Source organism: Podarcis raffonei, chromosome 17, assembly GCF_027172205.1.
Source record: "Podarcis raffonei isolate rPodRaf1 chromosome 17, rPodRaf1.pri, whole genome shotgun sequence".
NCBI classification, from domain to species: domain Eukaryota; kingdom Metazoa; phylum Chordata; class Lepidosauria; order Squamata; family Lacertidae; genus Podarcis; species Podarcis raffonei.
Window position 1 is genome coordinate 3,015,562 of NC_070618.1, and position 17,366 is coordinate 3,032,927.

The 17,366-nt window shown below is 44.9% G+C and overlaps 1 protein-coding gene across 1 annotated transcript; it reads left to right on the forward strand.

The window, feature by feature from the left end:
* Positions 1-4,409: 4,409 nt before the first annotated feature.
* On the forward strand, positions 4,410-17,109 carry RBP5 (retinol binding protein 5). Its single transcript, XM_053370299.1, has 4 exons — positions 4,410-4,757; positions 6,627-6,805; positions 12,677-12,778; positions 16,921-17,109. The coding sequence occupies exons 1-4, from the start codon at positions 4,685-4,687 to the stop codon at positions 16,972-16,974; spliced, it is 408 nt and encodes a 135-aa protein (XP_053226274.1). The 5' UTR covers positions 4,410-4,684; the 3' UTR covers positions 16,975-17,109.
* The last annotated feature ends 257 nt before the right edge of the window (positions 17,110-17,366 follow it).

Below are 17,366 nucleotides of genomic sequence, written 5' to 3' on the forward strand. Positions count from 1 at the left end.
TGACAGAAACCAGAGCGCACAGAAATGTCGTTTACCTTCCCGCCACAGCAGTACCTATTTATCTACTTGCACTGGCATGCTTTTGAACTGCTAGGTTGACAGGAGCTGGGACAGAGCAATGGGAGCTCACCCCATTGCAGGGATTCAAACCACCGACCTTCTGATCAGCAAGCCCAAGAGGCTCAGTGGTTTAGACTACAGCACCACCCATGTCATCAGGTGAGATGTAAACCCCTGCCTGGCACTTGATCTCTGGTGGATCGTTCACACATGAAAGTCGCCACATAGGATCATAGAACTGTAGAGTTGGAAGGGACCATGATAGTCACCTATGATATCTGCCATCACAAAGTGATGGACATGTGTGTGAATCAGCCCATAGATATTGCATGGTCCCAAGGTAGAGGCAGTTTTATGGTAGCATGACTGGTTCAGCCGCATTGGACGGCCAGCACTGTAGGGGGCACTGCAACAATGATGCAGAATGGAGCATGAGAGGTAGGCGGCACCAAATTTTAGCATTGCACAGGATGCTGCTGAAATTTGAGAGCCCAAAGTTCACCACTGATGAACAGCAGCTCACACATCTGCAAAGTATGATAACTTGAATGACAGTGAGTGAGCGAGAGTTCACTGACATTTAATGTGGATAGTGAGCTTCCTGCCTCTCCATTAATTCTCCACTGCCCATGTGACCGTCTCCTCCAAATCACTGCCTTCCCACATTTTCCCCTCTCACAATCCAGATTCTCTCATACCCTCTCCTTTTCAAAGGCATGATAAAAATCCAGGCTGAGGAACATGGGCGTAGCAAGGGGGGCAGCCGTTCCCACCCCCCATCAAGTAAAACTATAGAAATATTTAACTAACTGACCAATCATGTTGGTTCTGCCTCCCCTAACAAAGTCCTGCCCGCCCCCACAACAAAAGTCCTGGCTATGCCCAGGCTGTGATCTGAAGGAAAATGTCCTATGGATAACAGAGAATGAATGGAAGTACAAGATGAGTCCCAAGTCATTGCATAATATTGAAAATGGTGGTGTTCTGCAGTGACTCATTCACACTTACAGCCATCAAGTCAACTGAATTTGCATGTGTGAATGAGCCTGAAGAACATGCCAGACTGACAAATGGGGGCTGGGTGGGAGAAGAAGAGAAGAGTTTGGATTTGATATCCCGCTTTATCCCTACCCTAAGGAGTCTCAAAGTGGCTAACATTCTCCTTTCCCTTCCTCCCCCACAACAAACACTCTGTGAGGTGAGTGGGGCTGAGAGTCTTCAGAGAAGTGTGACTAGCCCAAGGTCACCCAGCAGCTGCATGTGGAGGAGCGGAGATGCGAACCTCCATACACACTGTGGTGGACATGTAAATTTGAGAAGCATTTCTGGGAGATTATATATAATGAAGGGATGCAGGTGGCACTGTGGGTTAAACCACAGAGACTAGGACTTGCCGATCAGAAGGTCGGTGGTTCGAATCCCCGCGACAGGGTGAGCTCCCATTGCTCGGTCCCTGCTCCTGCCAACCTAGCAGTTCGGAAGCACATCAAAGTGCAAGTAGATAAATAGGTACCGCTCCAGCGGGAAGGTAAACGGCGTTTCCGTGCGCTGCTCTGGTTCGCCAGAAGCGGCTTAGTCATGCTGGCCACATGACCCGGAAGCTGTCTGTGGACTAACACCAGCTCCCTCGGCCAATAAAGCGAGATGAGCGCCGCAACCCCAGAGTCGGCCATGACTGGACCTAATGGTCAGGGGTCCCTTTACCTTTATATATAATGAAACGGGGGAAAAATGTTCAAGAAAAAAATTATAAAAAGATCAGAAACCTTTTCATTAGGAATATTTGGAATGCAGGTCCCCACAGATCAAAGGAACTTATTTCTCTGTACAATTATGGCAGCCCGAATGGTATGTGCTCAGAAATGGAACGAGAGAGTAATACCAACAAAGGAAGAGTGGCAGATGAAATTAACGGAATATGTAGAATTAGCAAATTGAACTAGTAGAGTAAGAGATCAGGGAGTATTTAAGGAAGAGTGGAAAATGTCTGGAGAATATCTGAAGACTTACGTTAAATAGGTAAAGCGTCAGCAGAGTTAGTGTAAATTCAGCAATTCAAAAGTATAGAAGATACAAGGGGAAGGGAGAAATATGAATATATGGAGAAATTAAAATATGCAGTTTTAATGGATAAATAAATGGAACCATGGAAGGGGGGAAGGGAAGTCAGTGATTGAATGTACAGTTATATTCAATGAATGTGACACAGTTTAATGGATACACACACACAGACACACACACACCTATATATATATGTATATATATATATATATATATATATACACCTCTATACACTCTGCTTGTGCCCCAGAGAGGTCACTTTGCTAATGCAGCAGTTTGACTCCACCCCTGCATAGTCTATTGAGACAGACAGGTGCCAACAACTGGGCTAGTGCTGGGGCAGTGCTTCAAAAATGCAAAAACACTACATGCAGCTATGAGACATGCAAGGCTGAGCCCAGATACCTTCAGAAACATTAGAGAGCTGTGTCTTGATATGTGCAAACAGAGGTTTTGGGTTTCCCCTCAAGATGGCTAATTCTAACTCCTCCCACCGCACATCTGGGATTAACAGCGAAAGATGGATTGGAACTTCCAAGGAGGCCTGAGTGTTGGTACCTCTCTTTTTGGTATTTAAACACTGGGGAACCAGCTGTATTAAGTTTGCAGTCGCCAGACCGGGCAAAGCAGGCAAAGCAAGCAACAAGGCAGGCAATCCTGTAGGCCAGGGATGGGGGCTTGCCTTGTGCGCCCCCCCAATGCCCTTGAACCACAACTCCCATAATCCTTGACCTTTGTCCATGGCAGCTGAGACAGCTGAGTGCTGGAATCCAACAACATCTGTCCTTGCCCTTCCTATGGGCCCTTAGTTAGGTGAAAAGTCCCCTTGAATTCCATGGGGAAGAAGAAGCTTTGAGATGAAAGCGAGAGTTTCCAAGGCGTGCTCTGTTTCATGGGGTCACAGAGAGTGGAAACAACTAAGGCGACTAAACAACAACAACAAAACCACTGGACTGCATGATTCTGGGCTGAGAAACCCTTGGCCCCATGCAATTTGCTTTAGGTCAGTGGTTCTCAAAGGGTTTGGGTGGCACAGCACACTGACATGGCAGGAGAGGATGGCAAGGGTTGTGGGAAGATTCAAGGGCAATGAAAGAAACATTTAAACATTTCAGTGCAGTATTGTATAGTATCAAAATATTTTTTTAAAAATAAATATACAACCAAAAACAGTATCCACACCCCTCTCTCTTCAAAAGTATTAGCTATTCTTCTACAATGAGCCTAGGGCTTGCCGGTCGGAAGGTTGGTGGTTTGAATCCCCTTACAGGGTGAGCTCCCGTTGCTCGGTCCCAGCTCCTGCCCACCCAGCAGTTCGAAAGCACATCAAAGTGCAAGTAGATAAATAGGTACCACTCCAGCGGGAAGGTAAATGGTGTATCCGTGCGCTGCTCTGGTTCGCCAGAAGCGGCTTAGTCATGCTGGCCACATGACCCGGAAGCTGTCTGCGGACAAATGCCAGCTCCCTCGGCCTATAGAGCGAGATGAGTGCTGCAACCCCAGAGGCGTCCACAACTGGACCTAACAGTTAGGGGTACCTTTACCTTTATTCTTCTACAATATTCTCCGCGACGTATTGCTGTGACCAGGGATTTTCAACTCTGACAAACATGAAACATCAGAAAAGGGAAAGGCTTCTTTGTGTCCATGGGGAGATGAGAGTTTGTCTCAAATCAGACCTCATATAAATGAGATCGCCTGGCAAAAGCGAGCTCACACCTCTCACTGAATTGTATACATGCTTAAGGTACATATATAAGAGGCTTGTTTATCATTACATTTTTTGAACCGTTTATGTTCTTATGTAGCTGCGTTGCTTTATGATCCTGTGATCATATTACAAAGTAGCTGCATTCTAGGTTACAAATCAAGCATTGCTAGGAGTTGTTCCTTTTTGTTTCCAAATGTATTTTTTTATCAGTAAAAAGTTGTTACAATTTGTATTCTGAAAGTGTGGCCCCGAGAGAAATAAGTTGTTTTAGGGCAAACCAGGTTTCTGGAGTTTGCAGGATCCTCAGGGCTGCTGTGTGAGAGATGATCCCGAGGATGCGGACCCTGGTTTAAGCCATTGGAAACTTGACAGTCGTTGCGCATCATTCCTGGAGCAGCGCAAAGTCGAGCTGCCCCTTTAAAGTTTTTCCTCTTTTCTTTCTGCGCGCTGTGTGTGTGTTTTAAAGTCTTAATCGGAAGAAGAAAGGAAGAAGAAGAAGAAGAAGGAGAAAGGGGGAGGGAGGCTGTCTTCCCGGCTCCTCCCCTGCCGCGTCCCCCCCTCCCCGGGGCCGGGGCGAAGCGACTCTTACGGCGGCGAGATTTGGGAGCGCAGCGGCGCTATATAAGCCGAGGCAGAGAAGGGCAAGCGAGGAAGGCGGAGAGACAGACTCGGCGGCTTAAGGCATCCGGCAAAGTCAGCAGACGGCTCGGTGGGGCGAGAAGCGGGAGAAGAGCCCTTTCTTTCCTCCGGGTCTGCTCTCTTGTCGTGTTCACACGTGCAGCTTGGCGCTCTTCTCTCTCTCTCACCCCCGCGGCTGTTTTCTCTCTCTTCCGTTCCTGCTCCTGCCTTCTGATGCCTCCCAATCTCACCGGCTACTACCGATTCGTCTCCCAGGACAACATGGACAACTACCTTCGTGCCTTAGGTAAGCGCCACTCTCTCTCTCTCTCCTTGCATTGTAAGGGGTTGGACTAGATGACCACGGGGACCCCCTTCCAGCTCTATAATTCCGGGATTCCGTTATTCTCTCTCACACACTCATTCCCCCTTTCACACCAACCCCACAGACTCTGAGAATGAATTTGATGCAATGCTTAATATCCCCTCCCAAACCCCCATGAAGATCTAACTCGAAGATCTGGAACATATATAAAAACATTAACTGGAGCATGTGCAGAGTGCCTTGGGGGGCCCACATGAGATCCTGCAGCTGGGCCCCACACATTCTTGCATTGGGACCGGGGTCCCTTCTTACAGGATGATTCAGTGATGCTTTTTCAAGATCTTGGCATTTGAGGCCAAAGCAACTTAGCATTTATATGGTAATTTTGAAGGGTCTAGAGTTGGCTACCAACTTGGCAATCCTTGCCACAGGTCTGTAAGGTAGGTCTGCATTATTAACCACTGTATTGCAAATAGGGGAGTGTGTCTGTGGCATGAATGAGATTCAGATACGGACTTCCTGAGATGTAGCTCAATTTCTTAGCCAGGGTCCAATTTTCTAGGCAAGATGGTGAAGGAAAGAATGCACAGATATTAAAATAATTGTTTTTTAAATGCTATATTTAATTGCATTTTTACTTGATTTTACTATGTTGGCTGCATCTGGGGAGGGAAGACGGGGTGTAAGTTTCAATATACATGCCTGAGACGGATGTGTTCTTGTGTCTATCCTCCTGATAGCTCAGTCAGGAGAGCATGAGACTCTTATTCTCACAGTCATGGGTTCGAGCCCCACATTGGGTGAAAGATCCCTGCATTGCAGGGGGTTGGACTAGATGACCCTCGTGGTACCTGCCAGCTCTGTGATTCCTTCCTTACTAAGGGTTGGGCAAGCTGGCTTCAACACTGGAGGGCTACAGCAAGGGCTAAGTAACAAGAAAGGCCATTGCTGTTTCTGTATACAGTGGTACCTCGGGTTAAGAGCTTACCGTATTTTTCGCTCTATAAGACGCACCAGACCACAAGACGCACCTAGATTTTGGAGGAGGAAAACAAGAAAAAAAAATATTCTGAATCTCAGAAGTCAGAACAGCAAGAGGGATCACTGCTCAGTGAAAGCAGCAATCCCTCTTGCTGTTCTGGCTTCTGGAATAGCTGCGCAGCCTGCATTCGCCCCATAAGACGCACACACATTTCCCCTTACTTTTTAGGCGGGAAAAAGTGAGTCTTATACAGCAAAAAATACAGTAATTTGTTCCGGAGGTCCATTCTTAACCTGAAACTGTCCTTAACCTGAAGCACCACTTTAGCTAATGGGGCCTCCTGCTGTCGCTGCGCCACCGCGGCGCGATTTCTGTTCTCATCCTGAGGTAATAAAATTTTAATAATAATAATTTATTATTTATACCCCGCCCATCTGGCTGAGTTTCCCCAGCCGCTCTGGGCGGCTCCCAGAGTGGTAAAGTTCTTTACCTGAGGTACTATTTCTGGGTTAGCGGAGTCTGTAACCTGAAGCGTATGTAACCCAAGGTACCACTGTACTAAGCTGTTACAGTCGTACCTTGGATCTCAAACACCTTGTCTTCCGAACAAATCGGCTCCAGACGATCGAAACCTGGAAGTGCATGTTCCCGTTTTCGAATGACTTTCGGAGGCCGAACATCTGGTGCGGCTTCCAATTGGCTGCAGGAATGTCCTGCAGCCAATCGGAAACCACACCTTGGTTTTCAAGCAGACTCCCAGAACGCATTCTGTTCGAGAACCAAGGTACTTCTCCTTCCGCATGCACAATTGCATGCACACGCACTGCCCTGACCTATCCACCTTATTTTCTCACGCTGCCGTATGTTAGACATCAATGTCGCTCTAAGGAAGCTGGTTTGCCTCTTGAAGCCGGAGAAGGAGATCATCCACAACGGAAACCACATGACCATCCGCACGTTGACTTCGCTTCGGAATTACATCATGGACTTTGACCTTGGGGTTGAGTTTGAAGAGGACTTGGGACCAGTGGATGGACGCAAGTGCCAGGTAAGAAGTGGAAGCTTGCCTCCCCTTGGACTGCGGGAACAGACCCGTTCGGTGGCCATCCATGAGAGAGATAGCAAGAGGAGAGTTATAGTGTCAACATGGTTTCACACACATAGATTCTTGGCCTTGAGTTGTGCTCAGGGGCGGAGGAAGAGGGGTGCGGTGGGTGCAGGCCGCCCCAGGTGTCACCACTGAGGGGGTGACAAAATGCCAGGCGGCACTCACCGCAGGGCCTGCAGTGCGCCTGAGCCACATGTCTCTCCTGGGAGTGACGTGGTGACTTGGGCGCCCGCAGGCTCCGCGCTGCTCCAAACTGCCTGCCTGGGAGAGCATCCAGCCCCGGCTTGCCTCACCCCACGGGCGGCTGGCCCCATCCCCAGGCGCCCGGCACGTGCGCCACCCCAGGCGCCCAACCGGCTCGCCCTGCCGCTGGTTGTGCTGGCTCAGCAGTGTTGTCAAACTTCACCTGACAAGCAGAAAGAAGCACATTTGTGCAAATAAAACCAGTCAGTGGAGCAGCCTACTCACATGGAAAGGAGTTAAACAAAACAAACAAACAAACAAACAAACAAACAAACAAACATATATATATATATATATATATATATATATATATATATATATAATCTGTGTGTGTATGTGTGTGTGTGTGTAAGGCATAATATTCATCTCTGTGCGTTGGGGGTACAGAAATGCCTACTCATAACATCTCCTCCTGTGTTGCACTGTTCACACAAGGAGACAACTAAACTCACGTGAGTTGCTTGTGCAAACTGAAACTTATTTGTTGCCCAAACTAGGCTCCATGCCAAGCTTGTACGACTTGTAGCACAACTGCTACCTCTAGTGCACTCTCAGATGCTTGATGGGGCCTGTCCGTTCTGCATACATGCAGCAAAACAAACTTGTTGACCTCTGGTCGGCACTTTTCATCTTTGTGAGTCATGGTTTCACTAGGGCTGTGCTTCTGATAAACTAGCAGCCTGGTTTTGGGAAATGATGTGTTTGGAACAAAAACATCTTTCAGTGTCTCCCTCTCTTTCCGAGGTAGCTTTTATTAGGAGCTCAGTATTCAGTATTCAGTATTTTATTAGGAGCTCAGTATGTATATTGTGTAAATTTTTGGAGAGCCAGTGTGGTGTAGTGGTTAAGAGCAGTAGACTCGTAATCTGGTGAACCGGGTTCGCTTCCCCGCTCCTCCACCTGCAGCTGCTGGGTGACCTTGGGCCAGGCACACTTCTCTGAAGTCTCTCAGCCCCACTCACCTCACAGAGTGTTTGTTGTGGGGGAAGAAGGGAAAGGAGAATCTTAGCCGCTTTGAGACTCCTTAGGGTAGGGATAAAGCGGGATATCAAATCCAAACTCTTCTTCTTCACACCAGCTCCAGTCTAGGAGAGGGGCAACTTTGCTTCTAGCTGCCAGAGATGTTGCACCCTTTTAGGAGAACTCCGTTTTACAAATGAGGGATAGACAAACACTCTATCAAGGGCTAAGCACAGCAAATAAAATGAATGCGCAGCCTCAAATAAAGGTTTTGGGAATAAAGGCCATGGGCAGAGGAAGTAGCAGTAATAGTAGAAATAATTTTTGAACGCTAATGAAGGGTTTGTCAAGCATTCAACGCTGCTGGCTTTCTTTTTGGTAATTTTAATGGCATTGGAAGCTAGGCCCATATTATCCCCAGACGGGGGTCTGAGAGTGAGTGGCTTGTCTAACGAGTTTATGACAAAGCCTATCATAGAATCATAGAATCATAGAATCATAGAATCATAGAGTTGGAAGAGACCACAAGGGCCATCGAGTCCAACCCCCTGCCAAGCAGGAAACACCATCAGAGCACTCCTGACATATGGTTGTCAAGCCTCTGCTTAAAGACCTCCAAAGAAGGAGACTCCACCACACTCCTTGGCAGCAAATTCCACTGTCGAACAGCTCTTACTGTCAGGAAGTTCTTCCTAATGTTTAGGTGGAATCTTCTTTCTATCAATGAACTTTGTATTAATTCACTTTTATTACTAAATGTATACTGCCTCCAGACCCTGAAATAGCGGCTAAAAATTGCATTTGATATCTGTGGGGTTAATGGGAGGATTTCTTATCAAGAGTTCTTTGCCTAAGACCAGCCATGGTTGTTTTCACACCTGAATAAAACAATAATATAGCCCTTCTGGAATCAGTTCCTGGGGTAGCTGTACTCCACCAGTTATATCTCAACTTCAGGTCGTCTCACCATTACTGCTTCCATTTCTGGAGATCATCATGCATTGCCTCTCCCTTGATTGAATACAGTTGCACCTTGGTTGCTGAATGGCTTGACTCCCGAACAAATTGGCTCCCAAACGCCGCAGACCTGGAAGTGAGTGTTCCGGTTTGTGAACGTTTCTTGGAAGCCAAACATCCGACACTGCTTCCGCTTGAGTGCAGGAAGATCCTGCAACCAATCGGAAGCCACTCCTTAGTTTTTGAACAGTTTCAGGAGTCCCGGAATGGATTCAGTTTGACAACCAAGGTACCACTGTATTGTTATTGTGGGTTGGGATGAGTTGTGTTTTGTTTCGTTTTTTAAAAAAGTCATCCCACTGCTATAGATTAAGAACTATTTTTTAAAAAGGGAGGCATGTGGTTGAGGCAGGAAAACTGCCCTCCACCAGAAGCTGCTGCCTGAAGCAACTGTCTGATTTTTTTATTCTGGTAAGGCTAACCCCTTTCTATAATGTTACTTTGATATTTTAAAGCTTGGCAAGAAAAATAATAATTGCTGGCTTCTATTTTTTTTATTTTTATTGCTGGCTTACTCTTCAAGCAATGGTCACTGTCCTGGAGTAGCCAGCATTTATTTAGTTGTTCTGTCTTTTACTCCTTGCCACAAAATTATACAGGAAGAAAGTTGCAATGCAGCCCACCTAGCGCAAAAGAGAGGGCATTAACTGAAATCTTAGCAATGTGAGAAGACTTCTGTAGTGCACATCTGGACACTTTCTCAAAAGTAGCTCCCTCCTTCCTGTAATCAATAGCTGGGTCCTTTCAGGTGAGCAGTAGGGTTGTGATTTTTGGCAGACACAGTCCTAAGGTATAGATGGTGTTAAATCAGCAGGCTATAGAACAAACTCGCTCATTCAGATACTTGGGTGTCTATTGAAATCCTCTCTTGGAAGTGCCGTACGGAGGCAGTGAAAGTCAAAGCACAGAAAAACATAGGGGCATTGATGGAGTTCTGTTACGATAAGGATGGGCAGCTGATTGAACCTGCCCAAAAGATATTTGGTAGCAAAGTGCTTACTCAAATACTCTATGGCATTGAAATCTGGGGCTCTGGTTTGAATTCCATTAAAGTTTTGGATCAGTAACTCTTCTTCGTACAGAATCTGGGTGGCCAATAATTAAGGCAAGAGCGAACTTGCTCAGTTAAAGTATATTTTAAAAATTGCTGCTATGCCTGTTGAGCTCTGTGCTATATGGAATTAGGAGATAGCCAACACTGGAAAGCAGCTTGCCAATATTTTTGTTTTTTACTTTTAATTTAAAATGCAGTAAAATAGCTACATACAAGTTCACTAAAACAGAGAATACAACACAAAGCAACACATAATGTAACAATAGCATTTCCAAAGCTTTTTGAGCTTGTCAAGATGTTTTAGATTATTGTTGTTTTCCAGAAATGAGCTATGCTTTGACCTTGAATACCGTATTTTTCACTCTAGAAGACGCACCAGACCACAAGACGCACCTAGTTTTTGGAGGAGGAAAACAAGAAGAAAAAAAAATATTCTGAATCTCAGAAGCCAGAACAGCAAGAGGGATCGCTGCGCAGTGAAAGCAGCAATCCCTCTTGCTGTTCCGGCTTCTGGAATAGCTGCGCAGCCTGCATTTGCTCAATAAGATGCGCACACATTTCCCCTTACTTTTTAGGAGGGAAAAAGTGAGTCTTATAGAGCAAAAAATACAGTAAGTGTCAACTAAGGGATTGGCGCTTCTGAATCGAATCAAGAGGGGACCTGAAACTAATTAGAAACACCATATTTTCCACACTTGAGAACAGAGCATTTTAGACCTAGTTATCTGACCAAACTCTCACCGGCTTCCTTAAGAAATGCCTTTATTGGGCTGTGTTTCCAAGTGACTGCAGTCTTGGGTGGCTGCTACAACAAGGCTCCCGTACATGGACAAACTTTGTATTTGTGGTCATCCTCAGGTGGAAGACATCATAATCTGCTAGCCCGCCTCTTATATTGTGACTCAAGAGATCACTTTCTGAAACCTTTGTTCGCACAAGCAAGCAGGCACACCTTGGCAGAAATGGTCTGGTTTTCTTTTGAGTGACAATGATAGCTTCATAACACAGAGAGTGACTTTCTTAAGTACTGGTTGCAAAAAAAGGAGCGGTGAAGGAAAAAGGAGTTAGATAAAATTGTTGTAAATTGTTGTGGTGACTCGGAGGTTTAATTTGAAGTCAAGCTGGATTTGAGTTTGTTGGTGTCTTTGGCAACCTCTCTCTTACATCATGGATGTTGGCTTGAATTATGGATGTTTGACCCGTATTGTTTTATCGGTACTGTTGCTGCAGGTTTGCCATGGCCTTTGGCTACAACAATAAACTTATATTTAAAATAATAAAATTTCAACTCCATGCTGAAAGCTAATCATTTTGTACCGGGGAGCCGCGTTAACATTTGCCGTTAGAGAGACATTAAACTGAACAAAGAGAACTCTGATCCTCTTTCTAAATTCCATTTTAACAATTGACGCATCAAATTCAGGAAAACAATCTAGAAAAAGCCATAGAATTAAAGCAACTGAATTGTTGCCGGAGACCAAGTGGTCAGCCTTGGGTAAAAAGAAAAAAAATGCAAAGATTTGGGAAGTCATATCCTTGGAAGTTTATTTCTGCCATACGCATAGGTTTTAACCAATAATCAGAGAGATGGTGGATTGCTTGCTTGCTTTGGGGCTATTTGTATACCATCATTCAGCTGAAACAGCTCCTAGGGTGGTTTACAAGCAAAAGACAGACTTCCATTTCAGTTCATAATAAAAACCACAGGTACCCTGGGATGCTTGAAATAACCTTTAGGACCTTATTCTGAAATGATTCCAAGTTGGGCCATAAAAGCACCAGACTCCTGGGATGCCTAGAAGCTGTGGCTATTATCTAGCTATCAGGATTTTAAAAGTGGAACATATTGTTTTCTCTAGTAGGTTCTACACAATTTCAGGACCACAGCAACCCTGTTCTATTTTTGTGTGTGTCCTGTTTGATCAAATGGCCTTTCCAGAAAGCAAAATCCACAGACATTGGCAAGATTTGACCATACTACTCAGCATTTATAGTGCTCTTGAGTGTTGAGATTCCTTCGCTATTTTGAAACATTTACAACAACCTTGTAAGGTATATCAGTGTTATCCCCACACTGTGGACTGGGAGCTCCCTAGTGAGTTCATGGCAGAGGTCTGCAAATCAGCCTGTTACCTACTACAGTCATACCTCGGTAGATGAACACCTTAGTTATTGAACAAATCGGCTCCTGAATGTTGCAAACCCGGAAATGAGTGTTCCGGTTTGCAAACGTTTTTTGGAAGCCGAATGTCTGATGGGGCTTCTGTGGCTTCAGGAAACTCCTGCAAAACTTCTGTGGCTTCAGGAAGCTGCGCCTTGGCTTTCGAACCATTTCGGGAGTTGAACGGACTCCCAGAACGGATTAAATTCAAGAACCAAGCTACGACTGTACTTCTACTCAGTTTATCCAGCTCTGTGTTTTTTTATAGTAAAGTGGATCTGTCACATGCTCTACACCACCCTAGAATTGAAGGTGTATTCTGTTAGCTAACGATATTGCTGTCTCTGCTTTCTCTTGCCCTCTGCCTCCCTTTCAGACAACCGTCTTCTGGGATGGAGATCAGTTGGTGTGTGAACAGAAAGGAGAGAAACGAAATCGAGGATGGAGACACTGGCTAGAAGGGGACCAGCTGCATCTGGTGAGGAAGGGCAGCCTGAGAAGCTTGCCCCAAGCACAGAGGAAGCCTTTAGGCGAGGCAATTGGGAGTTTTCTGAAGCTTAGCATGGGCCAGCCCTCTCCTTCTATAGCTCCGGTCCTGAAAAGCCACAGCTAGGCCCCATGAGTTATGCCTGTCATCTATGGAGGCAACGGCCCCTTGACAAAAACATCCTTTCCCAAGAGTTCAAAAGTTGACTTGGCTGAGCTCAGTGGGAGCCACCCATTGTCCTGCATCTTCCTTGAAATTTGACCTCAGCTCCTGGGGCTTTCTGTAAGGGAGCGGGGAAATGATTAAGTCAAAACACAGCACCTCTGTGCATGACGCTCTTTTAAAAAACGGCTTTAGTGTTGCTCACAAGCTCTGTGCATGGCCCGTGCAGGATCTCCACACAACTGCCAATGCAACAATGCTGGTAAGCTGTTTCAAGGGGAGGGCGAAGCAGTGATTCACAGAAGGTGTCCATGGCGCGTCATTCTGTGCCGTCCATTAATTCACTAAAGAAATTGGAGTTCTTGTTGGAAATACACTGAAAAGGATATACCAAGAGCTCGGGCCACAAGTTTCAATATAAGGAATAATTCCTACTCGAGAGTTGAAAAGAAAAACGTGTATATTCTGCTAAGAATAACAGTTTGAAGCGAATAGTAAATTTAAACACAACGTGTAAGTACGATAGTTTTAAGGTAAAACGTTTAAGTACAGAAATAATGTAGTTTCAAATATGCAGTGATATAGTATAAAGGTACATAAAATACCAGTACACAACAATTATTTTGTACAAGTCTCAATGGCAGTCAAAAGGAGTCCATATTATATAGAATCAGAATAAAGAATAAAGAATCAAATAGGGCCGAAAAGGAGTATCCGGAGTGTGAATCAGATGTACGACTCAGTAGTGGTGACCAGGACAGGGCCCTGTTTCGGAGTAAACGCCTTCTTCAGCTCGGTTTTTTGAGGACTATAAATCTGTTGGAAGTCTGTGTTATGTACCTTTATACTATATCACTGCATATTTGAAACTACATTATTTCTGTACTTAAACGTTTTACCTTAAAACTATCGTACTTACACGTTGTGTTTAAATTTACTATTAGCTTCAAACTGTTATTCTTAGCAGAATATACACGTTTTTCTTTTCAACTCTCGAGTAGGAATTATTCCTTATATTGAAACTTGTGGCCCGAGCTCTTGGTATATCCTTTTCAGTCCATTAATTCACAGCATCTCCCACTGCCATCACCCTCTGCTATCGCAAGTATGAAGGGATGACCGCCATCTGTGCTGGATAACTGTACCAGAGCCTTGGGGCAGAAAGCTCAGCGGCAGATGCCTGTTGTATTCATGGAGAGTCTCTCGCAGGTCCATGAAGTTGCACAGGTGAAATGATTTAACAGGGAGTAAAAACATCTGCCTTGCTCTCAAGAGTTAGGCTACAAAATGAATTTATTTGAAGTGTTCAGAGAGATGCTTGAAATCAGAAGACATCTGCTAAATACAAAAACAACGAGCTGTTGTGGCATCTTTTTTAAAAATAATTTTTATTAAATTTCCATTTAACAAACCAATCATATCATATTAGTTATTCCAAAATATATCAATACAAATCATAAACTCCAAATATTTAACCGTATTTTAATTTTTTTTGTTGGGGGTACCCATGCTTCGAGTTCAGTAAGAGTCCAATCATCTCATATTTCTGCTGCTTTGATATTCACAAGTCCCATCTTCCCATCTCCTTATTGTTATCGTATTTCTTCTTAATAACCTCCAAGTTGTATCCACAGGCGAGTTGAAGCAAGCATTATTTAAGTTTCTGTGTGAACTTTTGTAATGCTCTCCCGTAATTCATCTCACGCTGATCCAAAAGTCCTGTTCAAGCGGCCGGCGCCATTTTTGTCAGTTCTGATGAAATACAGTCTAAGCGTCTGCTCCTTAATTTTTCCAGACCAGTTGCACCATAAATCAGTCTTTCCAGGGGAGTTTTTGCCCATTCAGATATACAGTCCAAACATGATAGCAGAACAGTGGCTCGCCTCCCCCTTTGACTGTAAATCTCGCAACAAAGTCTGTCTCATAATGGCGGATCCCAAAATAACTGCGCCACAGGAAAGCCTTTCGTTCTTTCCAGATCTTCCACAAAACAAAGCCTTTGGTTAATATTTTTATTTCTACACAGTTTATCTCCAATCTCACTTGCTGTCAATCATGTGACAGTTCTTCTAGGGGAGGGGTTGTTAGGTAAATCATAATGAAAAAGAAAGAAAGACCCCCCCCTTTCCGTTCCATTTCAACATACCGACATAGCTGTCATTCTTTGATGTAATCTTCTGTTCATTCCGTCCCATCACTCTTGACTTCTCAGTGGTAGATTTAATTAGCAGATTAAATCAGATTAGGATTTAATTATCAGATTATCCTTACTTCACTCGAAACATGTGCATTTACTTTCTCCAATTATTTTATCTTAAGCAATGCAACTAGTTTCACTCTTGGAAGTAGCGTCCGGGAGATCCAGAACTCGCTCAAGGGCTTTCCGTCCAGTGCCCCCATCCCTTCCTTCTTTCGAACTCGGGGTTGATTTATGGGCATCCGCGGGTGAGGCAGCATCTTCCCATCCCCTGGGAAAATCACGGGAGGCTGATATACTCCCATAATCAGCCCCTAAATTACCTCCTGTGAGCCGGAGAGATGGTATTGTCGGCCATCTTCCAAGGCGCCCCTAGCAGCACCCCCGCCCGGCATCTTAAAGCCTACGATACAATACGATAATAAAATAAAATAAAATGCCAGTTCTGGCACAAAGCACTTTTCTTGTTGCTGTTAGCTTATTATTGCATATAAGCAGTGGTTTTTTTTAAAAAAAACTAAGCTGAGTAACATTAACTTTGGAGAATGAAGCCCCCGCACTAATGATGGAAGTGCGTGTTCATTCACTCACGTGATTGGCTTGAACTGCATGTCTACAATTTTATCTGCTAAAATGCTTTATACAAAAAAGCCTCCAATTGCCAGATTGCTGATCTTCCTTGGTGACATGCAACTATTAATGTCTGTGAGATCCAAGCAGAGCAAATTGCCCAGGTGCAAGGGGTGGGTCGAATTTCATTTGGCTGTTAAAATGCTTCTGAATGGGCTCTTCCTATACTACAGAAAGAATTTGCAAACCATATATCCCAGACAGTAAAACTTCCTGTTTTTAAGAACAAGTAGCTCATGAGTTGCTATTAAGGGGGGGATACAGAACTGATTGTGTGTACGAGTAAACTTGTAGGAGATGCTCTTTAATATATGCCACTGAAGAATGAATGTGAGCTGCCACTACTGTACAGTTGCGGGATTTCAGTTTCTTTCAGTGACTTCTGTGCAGGAGAGCTTCCTGGTGGATCATGTCCACAGAGGAAGTTGGAGAGGCCCTCCTTTGCCAGAGGATATGTTTCCAGGTCCACACAGAGAACACTGGTCAAGCAATGGATTATCACTCAGAGTTTGCACACAAGATGCTTAAAGCAGAAAATCCATTTGGGCAGCCCCTCTCCCCCCTGCATGTCAAGATGTATGTGATTATTGGTTTAGACATTAAAGTATTCAAAAGTCAGCACAACAATGGCTCTTAAACTGCAAGTAATCGCTCTATTTTAATTTCAGAAGCAGGCTCTGGAACCTTGCTATTATTCTTCCCCGCTCCCAAGCAGTGGTCCTACACTTAAATTTGCTGTCTCGACACTGCTTGCGTCATGTTGTGTGACTTGAGTGTTGTCAATCCAGGACAAAAAACACAAAAGAGAAATTGGACGTACATGGTAGCCGAAATGGGTTTTTCCATTATTGTTATGAGCTGTTTCAAGCTTCACAAATGAAAAATGCTCCAACAGTGGCGTAGCGTGGGGGGTGCAGGGGGGCCAGCCGCACCGGGCACAACATCTGGGGGGGGGGCGCTCGCACTCGCAGCTATCTGCCCCCTGCTAAAATCCATGGGTTAGGGGGTGCAAATTACTTGCCTTGCCCCGGGTGCTGACAACCCACACTACGCCACTGTGCTCCAAAGGTCTCGGGCCTAGAGAGTCTCTTTCCTCACTCTTTTTTCCCCTTTCCCTTTTCCTTTTCTCTCTCTCTCCTCCTAGCGCTTGACAGCAGAGGATGTGGTTTGTGTCCAGGTTTTTCAGAAAGTGAAATGATTCTTAGCAGCAAGCGCTAACTGCTGGATGCAACAGTCATTAGAGCCTCAAACTGGGACCAGAATCGAGCCATCAGCTTTTCATTCCTTGTCCTGAAACTTCTCTTTTGGATTAAAATAATACAGATGACTAACAGCTTGGTGTTAATGTGTTTTTGTTAACTGCTGCCTGCGCTGGCTTTTGTTACTGAATAACGTAGATACGTAGGCAGGTTCATCTTCCCCCTTCCAGCCTGTCCTCTCCACACCTCGGGTTCACATCCTGCACTATGACCAACTTTGCCCTCGGGGAAAAGTCTCTGAGCGTTTTGGCTGACTGATATTGCCTCTGGCCTGCCAGGCTAGTGGACAGAGCAGGGTTTGTGAGTTATGGCTCGACGATATCAGCTTTTC